General features: G+C 35.2%; 2 protein-coding genes across 2 annotated transcripts; one reads left to right on the top strand and one right to left on the bottom strand.

Annotated features, from left to right (window-relative positions):
- Positions 1–2,887: 2,887 nt before the first annotated feature.
- On the bottom strand, positions 2,888–5,391 carry LOC137735702 (pentatricopeptide repeat-containing protein At2g29760, chloroplastic-like). The gene has a single exon (XM_068475147.1). It carries the CDS (start codon positions 5,292–5,294, stop codon positions 3,486–3,488), a length of 1,809 nt encoding a protein of 602 aa, XP_068331248.1. The 5' UTR covers positions 5,295–5,391; the 3' UTR covers positions 2,888–3,485.
- Positions 5,392–9,605: 4,214 nt separating this feature from the next.
- LOC137734520 (uncharacterized) lies at positions 9,606–9,932 on the top strand. The gene has a single exon (XM_068473767.1). It carries the CDS (start codon positions 9,606–9,608, stop codon positions 9,930–9,932), a length of 327 nt encoding a protein of 108 aa, XP_068329868.1.
- The last annotated feature ends 5,420 nt before the right edge of the window (positions 9,933–15,352 follow it).

Here is a 15,352-nt window from a genome sequence, read left to right as displayed (position 1 = left end):
CCAGCATAACTTTGTATTGTCGGATCGAATAAATTAAAGAAGATCAATGATTAAAAATTAATAAGGATGTATAGGAGGTAAAAAAGTGTGAATAACACTATTCTAAACCCTAATAAACATGTTATAACATGACGATACGAATGGAACAATTACTACACGATGTTACAGTTATACAGAAAAATTTCTCATAAATACCATTAAGTAGTAATTAATTTTTCAACGGTACATAAATATGAGTATAAAATTATTCCTGATTGGAAGTAACTGAATTAGCAAGTACCGTAAGGATGCATGATTTTCCTCAACGGATATTAATGACTGGTGAGTGTATTCCACGAAATGCACAGTCAGATTCACGTAAGCAGACTTCCGTATTATCCTGCATGTTGTCCCCACAGAGAACTTAATTTTGATTAGTAATGGATTTAATTTTGGTTAGTAATATCTTTGAAAGATGATTTAGATGATGTAACCAAAACGAGAAACATTTGAAGAGGTATTGTTGATTTACCTCTCGAACTTGTATAAAACTATTAATTTTATTTTGAATTTTAATTTTAGCCGATTATCTGCGTGATCAAGATAGATGAAATTTTTTAAAATCTAATTGTCAGGGGAAATTGGCTATATATAAAAGTTCAGGTGGGTAATCGGATAAAATTAATGTTCAAGGAAAAATGAGCTAATTATGGAGATAATCAGCTAAAATTAAATTTAAAGAAAAAATTAGCAGCTCCATACAAAATCAGGGAGTAAATCAACAAGTATGCCTTTAAAGTAATTACCTCAAATATGAGATCAGTTGTTTAATACATGTGGATCATTTTCTTTGTGAATAGATATGAGATCATTCAATCAGGATATAATCATCTTATTAATTTTGCTACCAAAGAAGGATAGTTTTATGGATTAAATAACTTCGTTATCCACAATTTAGCCATGAGATAAACATGCTGATTCACCAATCAATCAAAAGATAATTGTAGGAAATCAAATACATGATTTTTCTTTAACCCCACATTTGAATATTTCACCTAATTTGACGTAATTATCCTATAATCCTGATTTTTCTTTAACTAGTGCAAGTTTCACCAAATTATCCAATATCAACTCTTTAATTACAAGCAAGAAATTTGTTTTTCTTCTTTTCATTAAGATCCAAGTCCAAATTATGTCCAGTCCGTCGCTAAGCTAATCACGTCGCCCATCGCCTTGCTTCTGCGGGATTAGGGTGTGCCATGGAGAATACTTGGTGCATTGGACTTAATCTTGGATGCAATATGTAGTTCTTACTTGATTGTATTTTTGGAGGATAGTTCGTTTCTTTATTTTTTTTGTGGGACATTTTTTTTTCCCTTCGTCCGGGTTGAAATTTCTATTAAAGTTTTTATCGAGACCTATTATGGGTCCATATCCTCGTAGATTGTACGTTGTTTCTTATTCAATAAATATCGTACATTTTCTCAAAAAAATAGATGGGCTTACCAGGCTTATAGGAGGAGTTCCCTAGCTACTGTTAAAAACTTACCTACACTAGCTGAAATGAGACCGATTTAGTAGCGTTACAAACAGACAAACTTAACATGGGAATGCTTGATTAAATTGAAATACAATCACGTTCTTTGTTATAAATCTTCTCTCCGAAAAGTCACGTGTTTCCGTTTTCGTACAAGTTATTGAGGACCACACGAGCTCTCTGTTGTCGGGCTAGGTTTTGTGGCACGCCTCGCGCTGACTAACTTCCACGTGAATAATATATGGGATGATATTTTGCGACCATTGAATCACACAAACCTACCCACACGATGGTCCACGAACCATTTGCAGATTTAAAATGTGCAACTATCTGCAGAAAGGTCAATATTTGGATTCCAAAAAGAGAAATGCTAAGAATGCTCTTTCTCTTCATGTATTCTCTCTCATTTTACAATTTCACGTTAATTTTTATGTTAATATTATAAAATATTATACCAAAAATATGAATTGACAAAAAATTCATAAAAAATTTATTTTTAAAAATATATTTTTAGCATTTCTCTTTCTTCCATAACAATAAGGGAAAATGTATGACACGCAAGTGTCTAGTCAGATACGAGTCAGCGCCAACTGTCTCTCGTGATGCCAAACCCTAAATAATAATATTTCAAGGGAGATGCCCTATTGTGCGTGGAACCAAAGGATGCATGCTTATGAGATAATGCTCGTTTTATTGCCTTTTCTTAATGATGTCAGCTTCATTAGTCAAATATGTTTAATGATAAAAATTGAGTCTACAACCTAGGGATTTGAATCCACTCCGATCTCTATGTCCAGCACTTAGGATCGAAAAATTCAAATCGTTCAAGAGAGAAAAGGAAATTTAACAGTAAAATTTAAATTGTTCAAATTTAAATTTTTGTTAAGTGAGTTAATAAGGTGAACTAATATAAGACATAAGATTGAAATTGAGTGCTCCAAATTTTTTGATCTACATACCTCGGACACAGAGGTCTGTAGTGGGTTGAATGGCCTCTGAACCATATGCGTGGAATATGCTACTCCTACTATATGGTATAATAAATAGTTGGTGGTGCGTCGGTGTGACATATATAGTTGGATTATTTTTTAACGATTTATTCAAGGTCTATTGGTTGTTTAACTTGGTATTTACTTCTTCTTCTTTTTTTTTTCTTTTTTTTTTTTTAATTTTAAAAAACAACTTGGTATTTAGTTTCCACGGGCACAAGAGTCGGGCGCTCCTTGTGTTGTGCTGCGTTGTGTTTGTCTGACTTGTGCACATGCAGGAAGACGTCACCATGATATATATGGTTTGTCCGAATTTCTAATTTCTTAATACGATAAGAAGTACGTTAGATTTCTGAATTATAATTAATAAATCATGGTCATCGTAGTTTTGTGATATGAAATGGACATTGACTTGTAAAAAATGAAAAGAATACAAGGCATAAGGTTGAAGAAAGATGAGTGTATACGACAAGCCGTATGCGTTGAAATTTTTTTGTGTACATACTATATATTGGTTGTCAGTAAGGCTAACTTATTTATCAATTTTTCTTCTATTACCATGTTATCAATTTACATATTATAATATAAACGTATAGACATAAGCAAACACGCACTAATGAATATCACATGTGAAGGGTCCTTCACACGTCGTATGCTGTCAGTCAATCTTGTCGTTCTGCATAACTGCTACTGTTCTGTAGCCGAGATCTTATGAAGGTATAACTAGAACACAATGGTTTCTCTGCACGTCGTGCCTCTCCATCGTAAAGCCACATTTTTCACTTGAAATCAAACTTCCAACTTTCCAAACCCTCACTACTTTGTCCTCTCAGGAATCAGACCGAAATTCGAAAACACTGCAACTTTTTAGAGATAAACCTCAATTGCAATATATCTCTTCCGAGAGTAGCTGTGTCAATGCGATGTTGAGCAGATAAGCGATTGCTAATGCTCATATGCAATCAAGTGAGTCCCAAATTCTAAGAGTTCGAAAATATGCCGTCTATTTCGATGGCACTACGACCAAATGGCTTTTGCACTTTGCTCTGACCCATCAATTCTCTCATTCTCAGAGCATCATCCCATCTATCCGAACCTGCGTAAGTACTCGATGAGAGAATGTAATTCCCACTGTTAGAAGGATCCAGTTCAACAAGCTTGGCTGTGACACTCTCAGCTAGGGCCACATTTCCATGAACCTTGCAAGCACTCAGCAATATCCTCCATACTACGACATTTGGAACAACGGGCATATTTTGTATGAACTCATAAGCCTTCTCTAGTTTTCCAGACCGGCTCAAAAGATCCACAACACATCCGTAGTGTTTCATTTCTGGCATCAGTCCATGAATCTTTTCCATGCTTTCAAAATATTCCAATCCTTTCTCTACCAAACCCGCATGAGCACAAGCTAACAAAATCCCAACAAATGTTCCATGAGTTGGTCGAACACCTTCTCTCAGCATCCGCGAGAAGAATTCGAGTGCAGAATCTGCAAAACCGTTCACAGCAAGGCCTGAAATTACGGAAGTCCATGACACAGCGTCTTTCTTTTCCATCCATTGGAACACCTCCATTGCCTTCTCAACCATCCCACATTTGCAATACATATCTATCAAAGTATTTCCTACATAACTATCTGTTTTCACTCCATGCTTCTTTATGTAGTCGTGGACAGCCTCTCCCACATCAAGTGAACCCACACGGGCACAAGCAGAAAGCACACTAGCAATGGTTATTTCATCCGGTCTCACATCAGCTGCCATCATTTCTTGAAAAAGACTCACTGCCTCAGTATGTTGATTAGCTTGAGAGTAACAAGTGATCATGGAAGTCCAAGACACCACATTTCTCTTCGGCATCTCATTGAAAAGCTTTCTTGCATTAACCAAGTTTCCCACTTTTGCATATCCCGTGATCATGGCATTCCACGAAACTATATTTCTTTCACGCATCCGATCAAATACTTCCCAAGCCAAATTCGCCAAACCACGCCGTCCATACATATCTATCATAGTGTTCCCCAAGTAAACATCAATCCTAACATGATTTTCTTCAATATACTGAACCACAGAATCAGCAAACTCCCATTCACCCAAGTAATTACACGCCAAAATAACTTTCACCATCGTCACCGCATCAGCCGTCACATTCCCTGCCCTCATTGCCTTAAACAGACCCAAAACCTCCTTAAACCTATTGCACAGACTATATCCACATATCAAAGAATTCCAAGAGACCAAATCTCTCTGACACATTCCGTCAAACAGTTTATGCGCAAAGCCCAGACCACCACAAGACGCATACATTAAAATTAATGCATTGGATACAAAAAGATACGACTCGAACCCAAGTTTGACCGCATGTCCATGGACCCTTTTCCCATTTCCAATATCAGAAGCTCGACCACAAGCCTTGAAAACGAATATAAAAGTCACATGATTCCCGGCCAATCCTTGAAGGTACATACGATTATACATGTGAATTGCTTCACCTGGTTTCTCACTCTGTGACAATCCACGGATCATATGATTCCAAACCAAAAATGTGGGTCGCTCTATTTGATCGAAGACTAAATGGGCTTTGTTTAAATACGGCGGAGATAGCGCGTAAACTCTGGTAACCTCGGCGATGGAAGATGATGGGTCTTTTTGGAGGTGGGTTCTGATAAGGTGTGCGTGAAGCTCTTTGATTGAACTCAAGGTGATTGGTCCGGCAGCCACTCGCTCTGATTTTTGAACCACCGTGGAGGTGGTGAAGTGGCGCGTAATGGGTCTCGCGAGTTTCATGAGGGACGGCGTTGGTTTTGGTTAAATTTGAATCGGATTTGAGGCAGAAAGTCGAAGTTGTTCATCGACTTTGCCGCCACCGCCAGTAGTGTTTCCATCTTGTTTAAACTTGGGCTTAATATATTGAATGGTTAACCATTAATTAAAACATTTAACCCATTGCCTGACTCACGGCATAAGCCCTTGTTGGGGTCCAAACTTGGCCCATCAAGATCCCCTAATATAAATCATGGGCTAGACTTGCTTGTTTACATTCCATGGTGTCCATGGACGTCTCTTCTGCCATCAAGTCAATATGTTTTTTTTATACCATTGTAATCTAAAAATTGTACGTACATGTTATCAATATAATCTCAACGATGTTTATTATTTTAATAAAAAACGCGTAACCAAAAGTATCATAATACATGTCTATTGATAGGAGTGTGATGGTGGTGCCCTTATGGTGAAGGAAGAAATAAAAGAATTATGTCAAACTTAACTGTAGAAAATAAATTATTCCTTAAAGAAATTAATGCATTATAATCTCCTCAAAATTATAAACACGAAATTTAGGTGGCCACAACGATGGAAATTAGACACTAATTGGAAAGTTGTGTCATACTGTCGTGGAAAATGGATATGACTAGTCTCAAGATGTCACTTCACAATATTGTTTTAGTGCTCAAATGTGGTTGAAATAGGTTTGGAGGATAATTGACAGTAGGACTATGGCCATCAGTTGAGATCAGTGACTCTTAAATATGTTTATATTGCTTGCCATCACTTTAATTCATTGCAATTGGATATCTATGCCATGTTTAAGACATTATTACTGAATAACTGTGGATGCTGACACCAATTTTAGGGAATGGCACCAAATCTATATCAAAACTTTAATTTCAAGACCTTGATTTGTTCTTCTGCTTATTGAGGAGTGTTTCGTCCTCGTATTCACCAGTACAGTGATTACTAGTTTGACCAAGTTGGAGTGTTGGATGGCCACCATCAACACACAAAGTTATATATCCAAATGCAACTTCTTGATACCTGTAATTTTTATAAAGAAGTCTCACTTGAACTCACTTCTAAATGGCAAACTGCAAATAGTTTACCAATTCTCTATGAATTAATTATGTGTATCAAATATCTGCTTGGAATGGTCCTGGATATACACTGCCCATTTTTTAGCTCGTTTTCCTTTTCGTTGTTTGGATTTTCGTACTTAAAATTGAGGATTTATAGTTGATGTAATTGCTTATTGATTTAATAAAAATATGAAATGATTTTCTCACTCTTCTTTTACTTCTGCACACAAAAGGCTTAACAAGAAAATGATCGTGTGGAAATCACTTTCCCTTTTCTTAAGAAATGTTTCTGTCATCGTTTAGCTGCTTTGTATTGAACGGCTATGTTGCTGAAGTTTGGTAGGAAGAAGGACCCCAATAGCTCACTAGCTTCCTTCACTATTGATCTTGATCCTTCATTATTTATAGGGAGTTTTAACGAAAAGCCTACGATACTGTTCACTTTAACGAAAACCACATTTTTACACTAAAAAGTCAATCTTGGTACTATTCATTTTACCATTTATTTTGTCATTATCATTAAAACTCAAAGTTTTCAAGCCCTTTTCATTAGTTTTCCTTTATTTATAATGAATTTGCTTTGAACAAAAAATTATAAGGTAGTGCTACTCACATTTATTTTTGAGGTATTCATCAATTTCCCTCCTCAACTTTAATTTAGCCAATTTCCCCCCTCATCTCTTATAATTAATCAATTTGCACCCGACTGTTAATTTTTTAATTTGATCATAATTAAACAAGTGTGTGTAAGAAACTAAATAAGATGTATGTTAATCATGTTCCTATATCTTTATCCTATTACAAATAGATTAAAATTTAGAATTTTACAATTTATCATAGATAGTATTATTAGTCATGATAAATCAGTATGGAGTAATTTTATTTGATTTTTGACTATACAAAATTGATAACGAAAATGATTGATGTGTAAATTTTTGTATGTACAATTTTCTTTATAAAAGTGAAAGCTAAGTTCAAGTAAATTGCGGAGAATCGAGCTTTAGTGAAAAAATGGCTGGTCTATTCATAATTTTCGACTCCTTATTAAGAATAACCCATTTTATTGAAATAGGTATGATCCATGAGTTTAGGATTGTTATTTCTTTTTGTTATTATTTCTTCTTCTACATGCTTTAAACCCGATTCATAACTTTTTCTTATAATGAACCCATATCACATACTAATTGTATTATGTTTTTGTACATTTTACCCTATATTATGCAGGTGAGTTTATGTTAATTTTAGTACTTTGTTGGAAGTTATTAGAAAGATTGAAAATTAAGAAAAGAATAGATGGAAAATTAAAAATAAAAAAAAGTTAATAGTAGGGTGCAAATTGACTAATTTTGAGAGTTGAGGAGGGAAATTGGCCAAATTAAAGTTGAGGGGGGAAATTGACTAATTATGAGAGTTGAGGGGGAAAATTGGTCAAAATTAAAGTTGAGGGGGAAAATTGGCCAATGGTCACAAGTTCAGGGGGGAAATTGATGAATACCTCTTTATTTTTACTCCCAACATAACCTTAGTAATTTTTTGACATTAATCTTCTTCCATTTATTCGATTCGGCAATAAAAAATTGAGAGGAGTGGGTAAGAAGTAAAAATGAGTGTATGAATAGCACTATCCAAAATAAATTGCTTTATAAAGGGGTTGCCTATTGAACTGGGACAAGAGGAAAAACTTGAAAATCAAATTAATAATTTCCCAACTATTGAAAATTTGCAACCCAATTTGACCAAATTCAAATAGAATGGGGATCACCATTTTACCAAACAAATTAAACCATTCATAAATTTCGTGGCTGCATATTTACATTACCAGCACACTTGCATCGGGCACAGATCAACTCTCTACCGACTGATTAAATGCATGCATGCGAGCATACTCCTCGCATTGATTGATGATCCACCCTAGAACCCTAACCCTTCAAAATGTCAAACCTTTCTTTAGTTGGGGGTTTGGGAAATGGGGAATGATGGTTTTTATTTGGTTCACCGGTCCACGCCCTAATAAAACGAAAGAAAAAGAAAGATGCTATAGTTTGGTCCTTTGTATTGCTAATGTATGATAATTGTATATGGAGGATAGGAGAATATATTGGATAGTGCTGCTTGAATAGTACAACTCTAATATCAAGTGGGGGATCCGTTTGCATAGTTGAATCTTGAATGAAACCAAAATATACAGAACTTATGTTTTTATGAAAAATGTCTTATTAGTGACATAGTCGAGACACCATTCCACAAGCCTTTTCTTTGAGGAAAGGGGTGACTTGGTCAGCTGGTCCAATACACCAAGGATTTGGAACACGCAAGGAGGCAAAGTCCAAAAGGTCTCAAAGAACCATTTGGTGCAAGAATGTCAAAAGTCTACCTAGCCATGGCAAAGCACAAGTTTGAAGCTTTCTTTTGGGTCAGTCATATTAGTTGCTTGACCATGACATGATGGTTACAGGTTTTTTTCTAGGTGGTGAGTGGGGAAGGCCTCCATTTCCTCACGCTATTTGCCACTTTCTTCCCACACTATTTGCCGCCCCACATTTTCCGCCACTACCATTCTATAATTCTCTTAATTATTAAATTTAATTTTTCAGTTACAAAAACTCCTCATAAATCAATTGTTTAATTATCCAGCCTTCATAAGATTCTAATTAGAAAATTGATAATAGAATAAGATACAAGTTAAGAGAGAATGTCAGTATGTTTAATTGTGGACTGTTAATCCATCTATATCTAAATTTTTAACGACTTCTACTAACAACATCGTATAGTTATCTAACATTCATACTCATGACTCATCCCATATCTAATATATATTTCTTGTCCGACCCCTACGTTGCAGCCCCTCTGACAAATAGCCAAATCCCACATGCCAAAATAGTAGAAATCGTTTCTAATTGTCCTAACCAAATGAAGGTTCTTACTCAAATTGAAAATTTGAAAAAAAAAAAAAAAAATTAGAATCCATGTATATAAAACCTCAGAAACCAATCATGTCCTTTTCAGTAATTCAATCAATAGTGGCCAAGGAAGGTGATGAATGATTCATTTTTTTTTAATATATATAAAAAGATATCCAGGTCCACGTTGAACCCAACTTCTTCCCAACGCAAACAACCAAAAACCTTTCTTTCTTTCTCATATACCTATAAATACAAAAACTCAGACCTCTTTCTGTTTCATCGAAAACACACCACCTCTCATATCTCATCTTTTTTCTCTCTCTCTAAGCCCCAAAATTTATATGGCATCAAGAAAATTGGCAGATGCAGCCTCATGGTACTGCGCCACTGCCCTACTAGCCTTGATCTTGTTTGCTTCCATCAGAGAGAACAGCTCTACGCCAGACAACAACGACTTGGTTCGAGGGAAACACTTCAATGACTTCATGACCAACCGGCCGTGTGATGAAATATATGTCGTCGGAGAAGGTGAGACACTCCATACCATCAGTGACAAGTGCGGCGACCCATACATCGTGGAGCGCAACCCTCATATCCATGATCCGGACGATGTTTTCCCTGGACTAGTCATCAAGATCACTCCTACTGAACGATCATCAGCGGTGTAGATATATCATCAATTTAAATTGAAGCTTTCAATTTGATCATCAGGTAGCATGGTAGCAGCTTGTAAGTTGTAACATATATAGAGAATCATAAATTTCATTCCTAGGGAAGTTTAAATTTTATGTTTTCTTCTTAAATTTCAAATAAGCAAAACACCCAATACTCTTGTGTTTCTTTTGCGGCTAAGTACGTTAGAGGCTCTGAGATTTTTACTCTCACAGATTTCCTACGAGCCCAGCTAGCCTGTATATTATGTATCATGAACAAGAAAAATGTCAAGGAAATTGAAACTGTTTACATTTAGTTCTTTTGTTCTTTGCATTAATAAGGAAATCTCATGTCATAAATTGAATTCTTAAATTGGATTAATTTTGATTAATAATATGCATTAATTGACGATCTTTTGTTTTCTTCCTGTTATTTCCTGTCTTTGGCTATTTCTGCCTGGGACGACAGGTCCTTGAGTAATCATTCGGTGAAGGAAGAAGAACAAATCTTATGAATAACAGAAAATTAATTTAAACAATTGAAAAAATTAATTGTTAGGTGAGTAAGGTAACGCCGAAAAGGATATGACGTGCAGGTGAGAAAGACGAGAGCAAAGGCTTTAGCCGCCATCAGCTCTTTTGCTCAATCGAGAAAGAATTCAACCGTTTTAACGCACATTTTAAAAATAAGAAATATTAATATGTGCAATTTAGCATTTTTACGTGTTTGTAATTACATATTTGAAGTATGTTTTTGGATTTAGACGTAGAGCCATAACTATATTTTGGTAGAGAACTGCAAAGGGGTCTCTTAAAAGTAAGATTCTTCACTCTTTACCATTTGTATATATTGGCACGTGAATTGATGTTAAACTGTGATATGGTAGAGGTTCCCACTTTTGAGGTAGTCCCCTTAACATTTCTCATTTTGGTATGGATTGACAAAGTTTAAGACACACCTTCACTAATCCAAATCAATAATGTTTCTATCTTAAGCATTTGCAAAATTCATTAAGAGTAAAGCCTTATAGAAGGTCTCCATACAATTAGTAATAAACCCATTTAATATAAAGAGTAAATTGTAACAATTGTCCATCAACTTTAATCAAATTAGAGTAATGGTCTCTCAACTAAAAATCCATTACCATTGGTCCCTAAACTTATCAAAATGTGTAGCTATAGTCCTTTTCATCAATTTCGTCAAAATTTTGTCAAAATAAGTTATGTTGGAATAACCATTTATATAATAAGGGTCCCTCAACTCATCAAAGTGTGAAATTATGGTCATTTTCGTCAACTATGTCAATTTTTTTGTCAAAACGAGTTATGTTGGAAGAACTATTGCTACAATTGGGTTAAAGTTAATGAACCATTTCTCTAGTTGAATTAAAGTTGAGAGACCAATGATAATGTATTTTTAGTTGAGGGACCACAGTTGCACGTTTTGATGAGTTGAGGGATCAATGGTAATGAATTTTTAGTTGAAGGAACATTGCTCCAATTGAGTTAAAGTTAAGAGATCATAACTACAATTTACTCTAATATAAATGTTACTTACTTCATAAGGTTTCAACACGGTTTACCAATTTTTTGATTTTGGGTTTTACATATTTGGTACAATTCAATATAAAACAATTTAACTTCATTAGGTGTAAATTGTGAGAGATGCTTCAACATGCATGTCACAGACTCAAATAAGAAGCCAATCGACCTTAACTGTGAATTGACATGTCCGCCGCCGACCAGATTGACAGGATTATTTCACATTGGAAAAATGTTTCTCTCATTATCTTTCTAAAAAAAAATTCTTTTAATTATGTAATTATGAGATTAAAACGACGGATACTATTCATGAACGCGTTAAGTTAATTGTGTCATATATGAATGGAAACCTCGACATTTATAAAGTTGACGGCCTTTACTACAAAGCAGTTATACCTTTGCAAACTACCAACTATATCCACAGAAAATATAAGAGACTTTCAAGCACAAATATTTATTCAAAAGAGGCAACTGCGAATAATAAAAAATAACATCAAAGAAATAACATTTACATGCATAATGCAAAATATATTCTTTGGTTGCTCTGCGGGTGGTCCAAGCTCTTGGAAGTTGGCATGGTGGCTCTTCGCTTTCGATTTGCTGATTGAAAGACATTAAAACTAGCCTAGGGGGTTTTGATGCTTCAAAAGTTTCTCATGTTTTGTAGATCTGCTAATATAGCAGCGCATAGAATGGTCAAGTTGACCTCAACTTTCAACTTTACTAATTATTGGTTCAATGAAGCCCTGAAGTTACTCCAAATTGTCCTCCTTCAAGATTGTATGCTTTCTCAACGTTATAAGTATCGTTTCTTGAAAAAAAGAAAAAAAAAAAAAAAAAAAAAAAACCTATCCTTTGGTTGCTTGCTAATTGCTTCCTTCTCTGCAATTGAGCATACGTTATCGTATGTACGTGTTAAACGTGGATTGTTTCGTGGGTATATTGCATACGCTATAATTCGTTTTATTTGGTGATGGGGGTTGTGGAATGTGATTTTGAAGTAATCCTCTTGTCTAGTTTTGGTAGGTGTTCATGTTACATGTTTGATGACCTAATCCCTCCCAACAAAACCAGCGACGTGCTATGTACTTGAAACATCCACGTACACTATGGATAAAGTTGACTTGGCTTAAGCCAAAAAAACAAAATACCATAACCAAATATATACACTAATAAACAAGCAAATCAAATAAAAAAATAAAGAGAAAATAAATTTGGTATGATCTCAACCTAAAATACCCTGGCGCTTATTTCTAGCATTATTTAGGGAGGGTGTATTCAATTGGGATTTTGAGATATTTTAATTCTTTTAATGAATTTAGGTATTCAATCAAGATTTTAAATGATTCTTTGAAATTCAAGGTGTATTCAATTAGAATTTTAAGATAGTTTATTAAAATCCTTAGAAATCCAGGTGTATTCAATTAGGATTTTAAAGAAGTTTATAACATTCCAGATGTATTCAAATAGAAATTGATTTTAAAGAATTTGAGAAAATTGAGGAATTAGAAGGAATTGGGGAGATTTCGTAGTGTATTTTAAGTATCCACAAATTTCACCTCTCCCCATGAGATTTCGAGGGAATTGAATAAAATTTTATATAGAATCTCTACAATTCAATTAAACTCCATAAAAATCCATGGATTTATAAATCCATTAAAGTCTCTCAAATTCTCAATTGAATACGCCCTCCTTAGTAAGAAAAGTTAAAAGTGCTTCTTGTTAGTGAAGTAACTCATAAATAGTTTCTTAAAATGCATCTGAATTCTTAGAGTAGATATAGAGCTGGGTTGGGTTTTCTAATTTTTTTTTTTTTTTTAGGGAACTATTATTAGCACTTCACAAATCTCATTCTACACTCCTCACAAGTGTTTTTTTATTTCTAATTATAGAAAGGTTGTAGTGCAAAATGAGCTTTTTGGAGCGCCAATAACAATTCTTTTTTTTTAAAGTAGCTTTTTAGAAAAGTTGGGGCCTTAATTGTGTTGGTAAATGAGTTTTTTTTCTTTTCAAAATTATGGATCCAAAACAGCATAAAGTAGAAGCAACTCTACATATGCTTCTCAAAAAACGTTTTTTTTTCATTGGAGTCAGGTGAACTGTATGTGTTGGAGCTGATATACAACCATCAAGGAATGAAACCTGCGCGAGGCAAAAACATGCAAACACCGTGAGTCCAAGCGCCGGGAAGGGTGGTTTTTGGCGTAGAGGCTCAGATGCTTAAGTTAGCACTGGTAGAAAGAAGGGTGAAATGTATTTATGGGTTATGAGTGTCTTACCTCTGCTTAGGAGTCACAAGGTGTATCTATAGGCCTTGCAGAGTCGGTCCATATCACCCGACATTCCTCTCAGTGGCCGAGAATAAAGGAGGCCGCGCCACGTCAAAGAAGGACTGTTTGTCTCTTCTCCATCGTGAGTGGAAGGAGCGGCTACGCCAGACTCCATAGCTTAACACTTCACGTGGCTAGAAGGTACTATGCAGTTTAGTTTGTGCAATCTAGTACCTGGATGGAGATAGCTGGCCGAGTTCGTACTCTGGAGTGGATCGACTCACTTTGGCGGTTACGTCGGTTAGATTCGATCATATTGGGAACCACCTGGTTAGATCAATGCCCCTTAGGGGGTAGGCTTGGCCTTCTATTCACTCCGGGTCTTGCCCCAGGGAGTGTGCGTATATTATCCTTACTCCAAAAAGGTGGTATTTTTGGGTACCATACCAATTAATGAAACTTCCATATTGACAATCTCTACCCCCCATCTTTTTCTTACTAAAAACACTTTTAGCACTACAGTTTACGAAACACTTATATGTTTTTTTCACACCTGTGTATTCTCACAACACAACATAATCAATTAAAAAAAAAAAAAAACACAGTAACCCCAGCTTGCCCATAATATGTTGGGAAAGGGCTAGAGGCTAGAGGCAAAATCTAGCCCCTCAAAACAATGATAGTACTATATATTTTTGGGGTTTTTTGAAATGGGTCCAAAGTAACTAAAAATTGAACCTATTTCAAAAGTCAAAGTCACTAAAAATTGGACTTATTTCAAAAGGTAGTTTATAAAATTAGACCTATTTCAAATTTTCCCTATATTTTTTGTTCTAGTAGGGGAGGGCTAGAGGTTTGGATTCTAAATACTAAGTGGGTCCACGTTGTCCAAGGTTTGGAGAAAATTTTTAGTGTATCAGGAACATGAGCTGATATACCAAGTATAATATTACAATTGGTTGGAAGTTAAAAAAAAAATTCCAACCAATTGTATTGTTGCACTTGGTGTATAAGACACAATGGTCCCAAAATCTGTCCAAAACTTGAACTGGAGCAAGTTTGGCCTCACAAAGTGCTTAGGCTTCCGTTTGAGTAGGCAAATTTTGTTGCGTGAATCCTCTGCATTTGAAGATTTAGATCAATTTTATATGTTGTACAGTTATACTCACCAATCAACCTAATTAGAATAATATGAAATGGAAGTCCATTGACTATTACGCTCTCCATTTTCTCTGTTATTGTATACACGTTACTTACGTACGTAGACAAGTTTGTTATGAGTTCATGTCTCTTTGCATTTCTCACTCTCTGTATATAGAACACCAACGCGAAAGGCTACACATCTCACTTCTCTTCTTTCTCCGTGTTCTAGGGAAACAAATATGTGGCCCCAACAACAGAACACATTAGTAATCATTTCTAAACAACAATGGGCCGGGGTTGGGCTAATAATAAAGGTCAGGGACTAGGTTTGAAACCAACAAATGAGTTCCACTTTAATTGAAATTTTTTGGTCGTTTACAATAAAACGACATGTTATCATGTTCAAAAATTAACTTATCTTTTACATTTTTTGAAAATAATCGGAAGTTGGTTTGATGGACGTTCTTAACTTTTCATGAA

This window comes from Pyrus communis, chromosome 5, assembly GCF_963583255.1.
Source record: "Pyrus communis chromosome 5, drPyrComm1.1, whole genome shotgun sequence".
Classification (NCBI taxonomy): Eukaryota; Viridiplantae; Streptophyta; class Magnoliopsida; order Rosales; family Rosaceae; genus Pyrus; species Pyrus communis.
This window is presented reverse-complemented; position numbering and strand designations above follow the sequence as displayed.

Coding starts and splice junctions, on each gene's coding strand:
- LOC137735702 (XM_068475147.1), bottom strand. CDS start 5,294: ATGAAACTCGCGAGACCCATTACGCGCCACTTCACCACCTCCACGGTG.
- LOC137734520 (XM_068473767.1), top strand. CDS start 9,606: ATGGCATCAAGAAAATTGGCAGATGCAGCCTCATGGTACTGCGCCACT.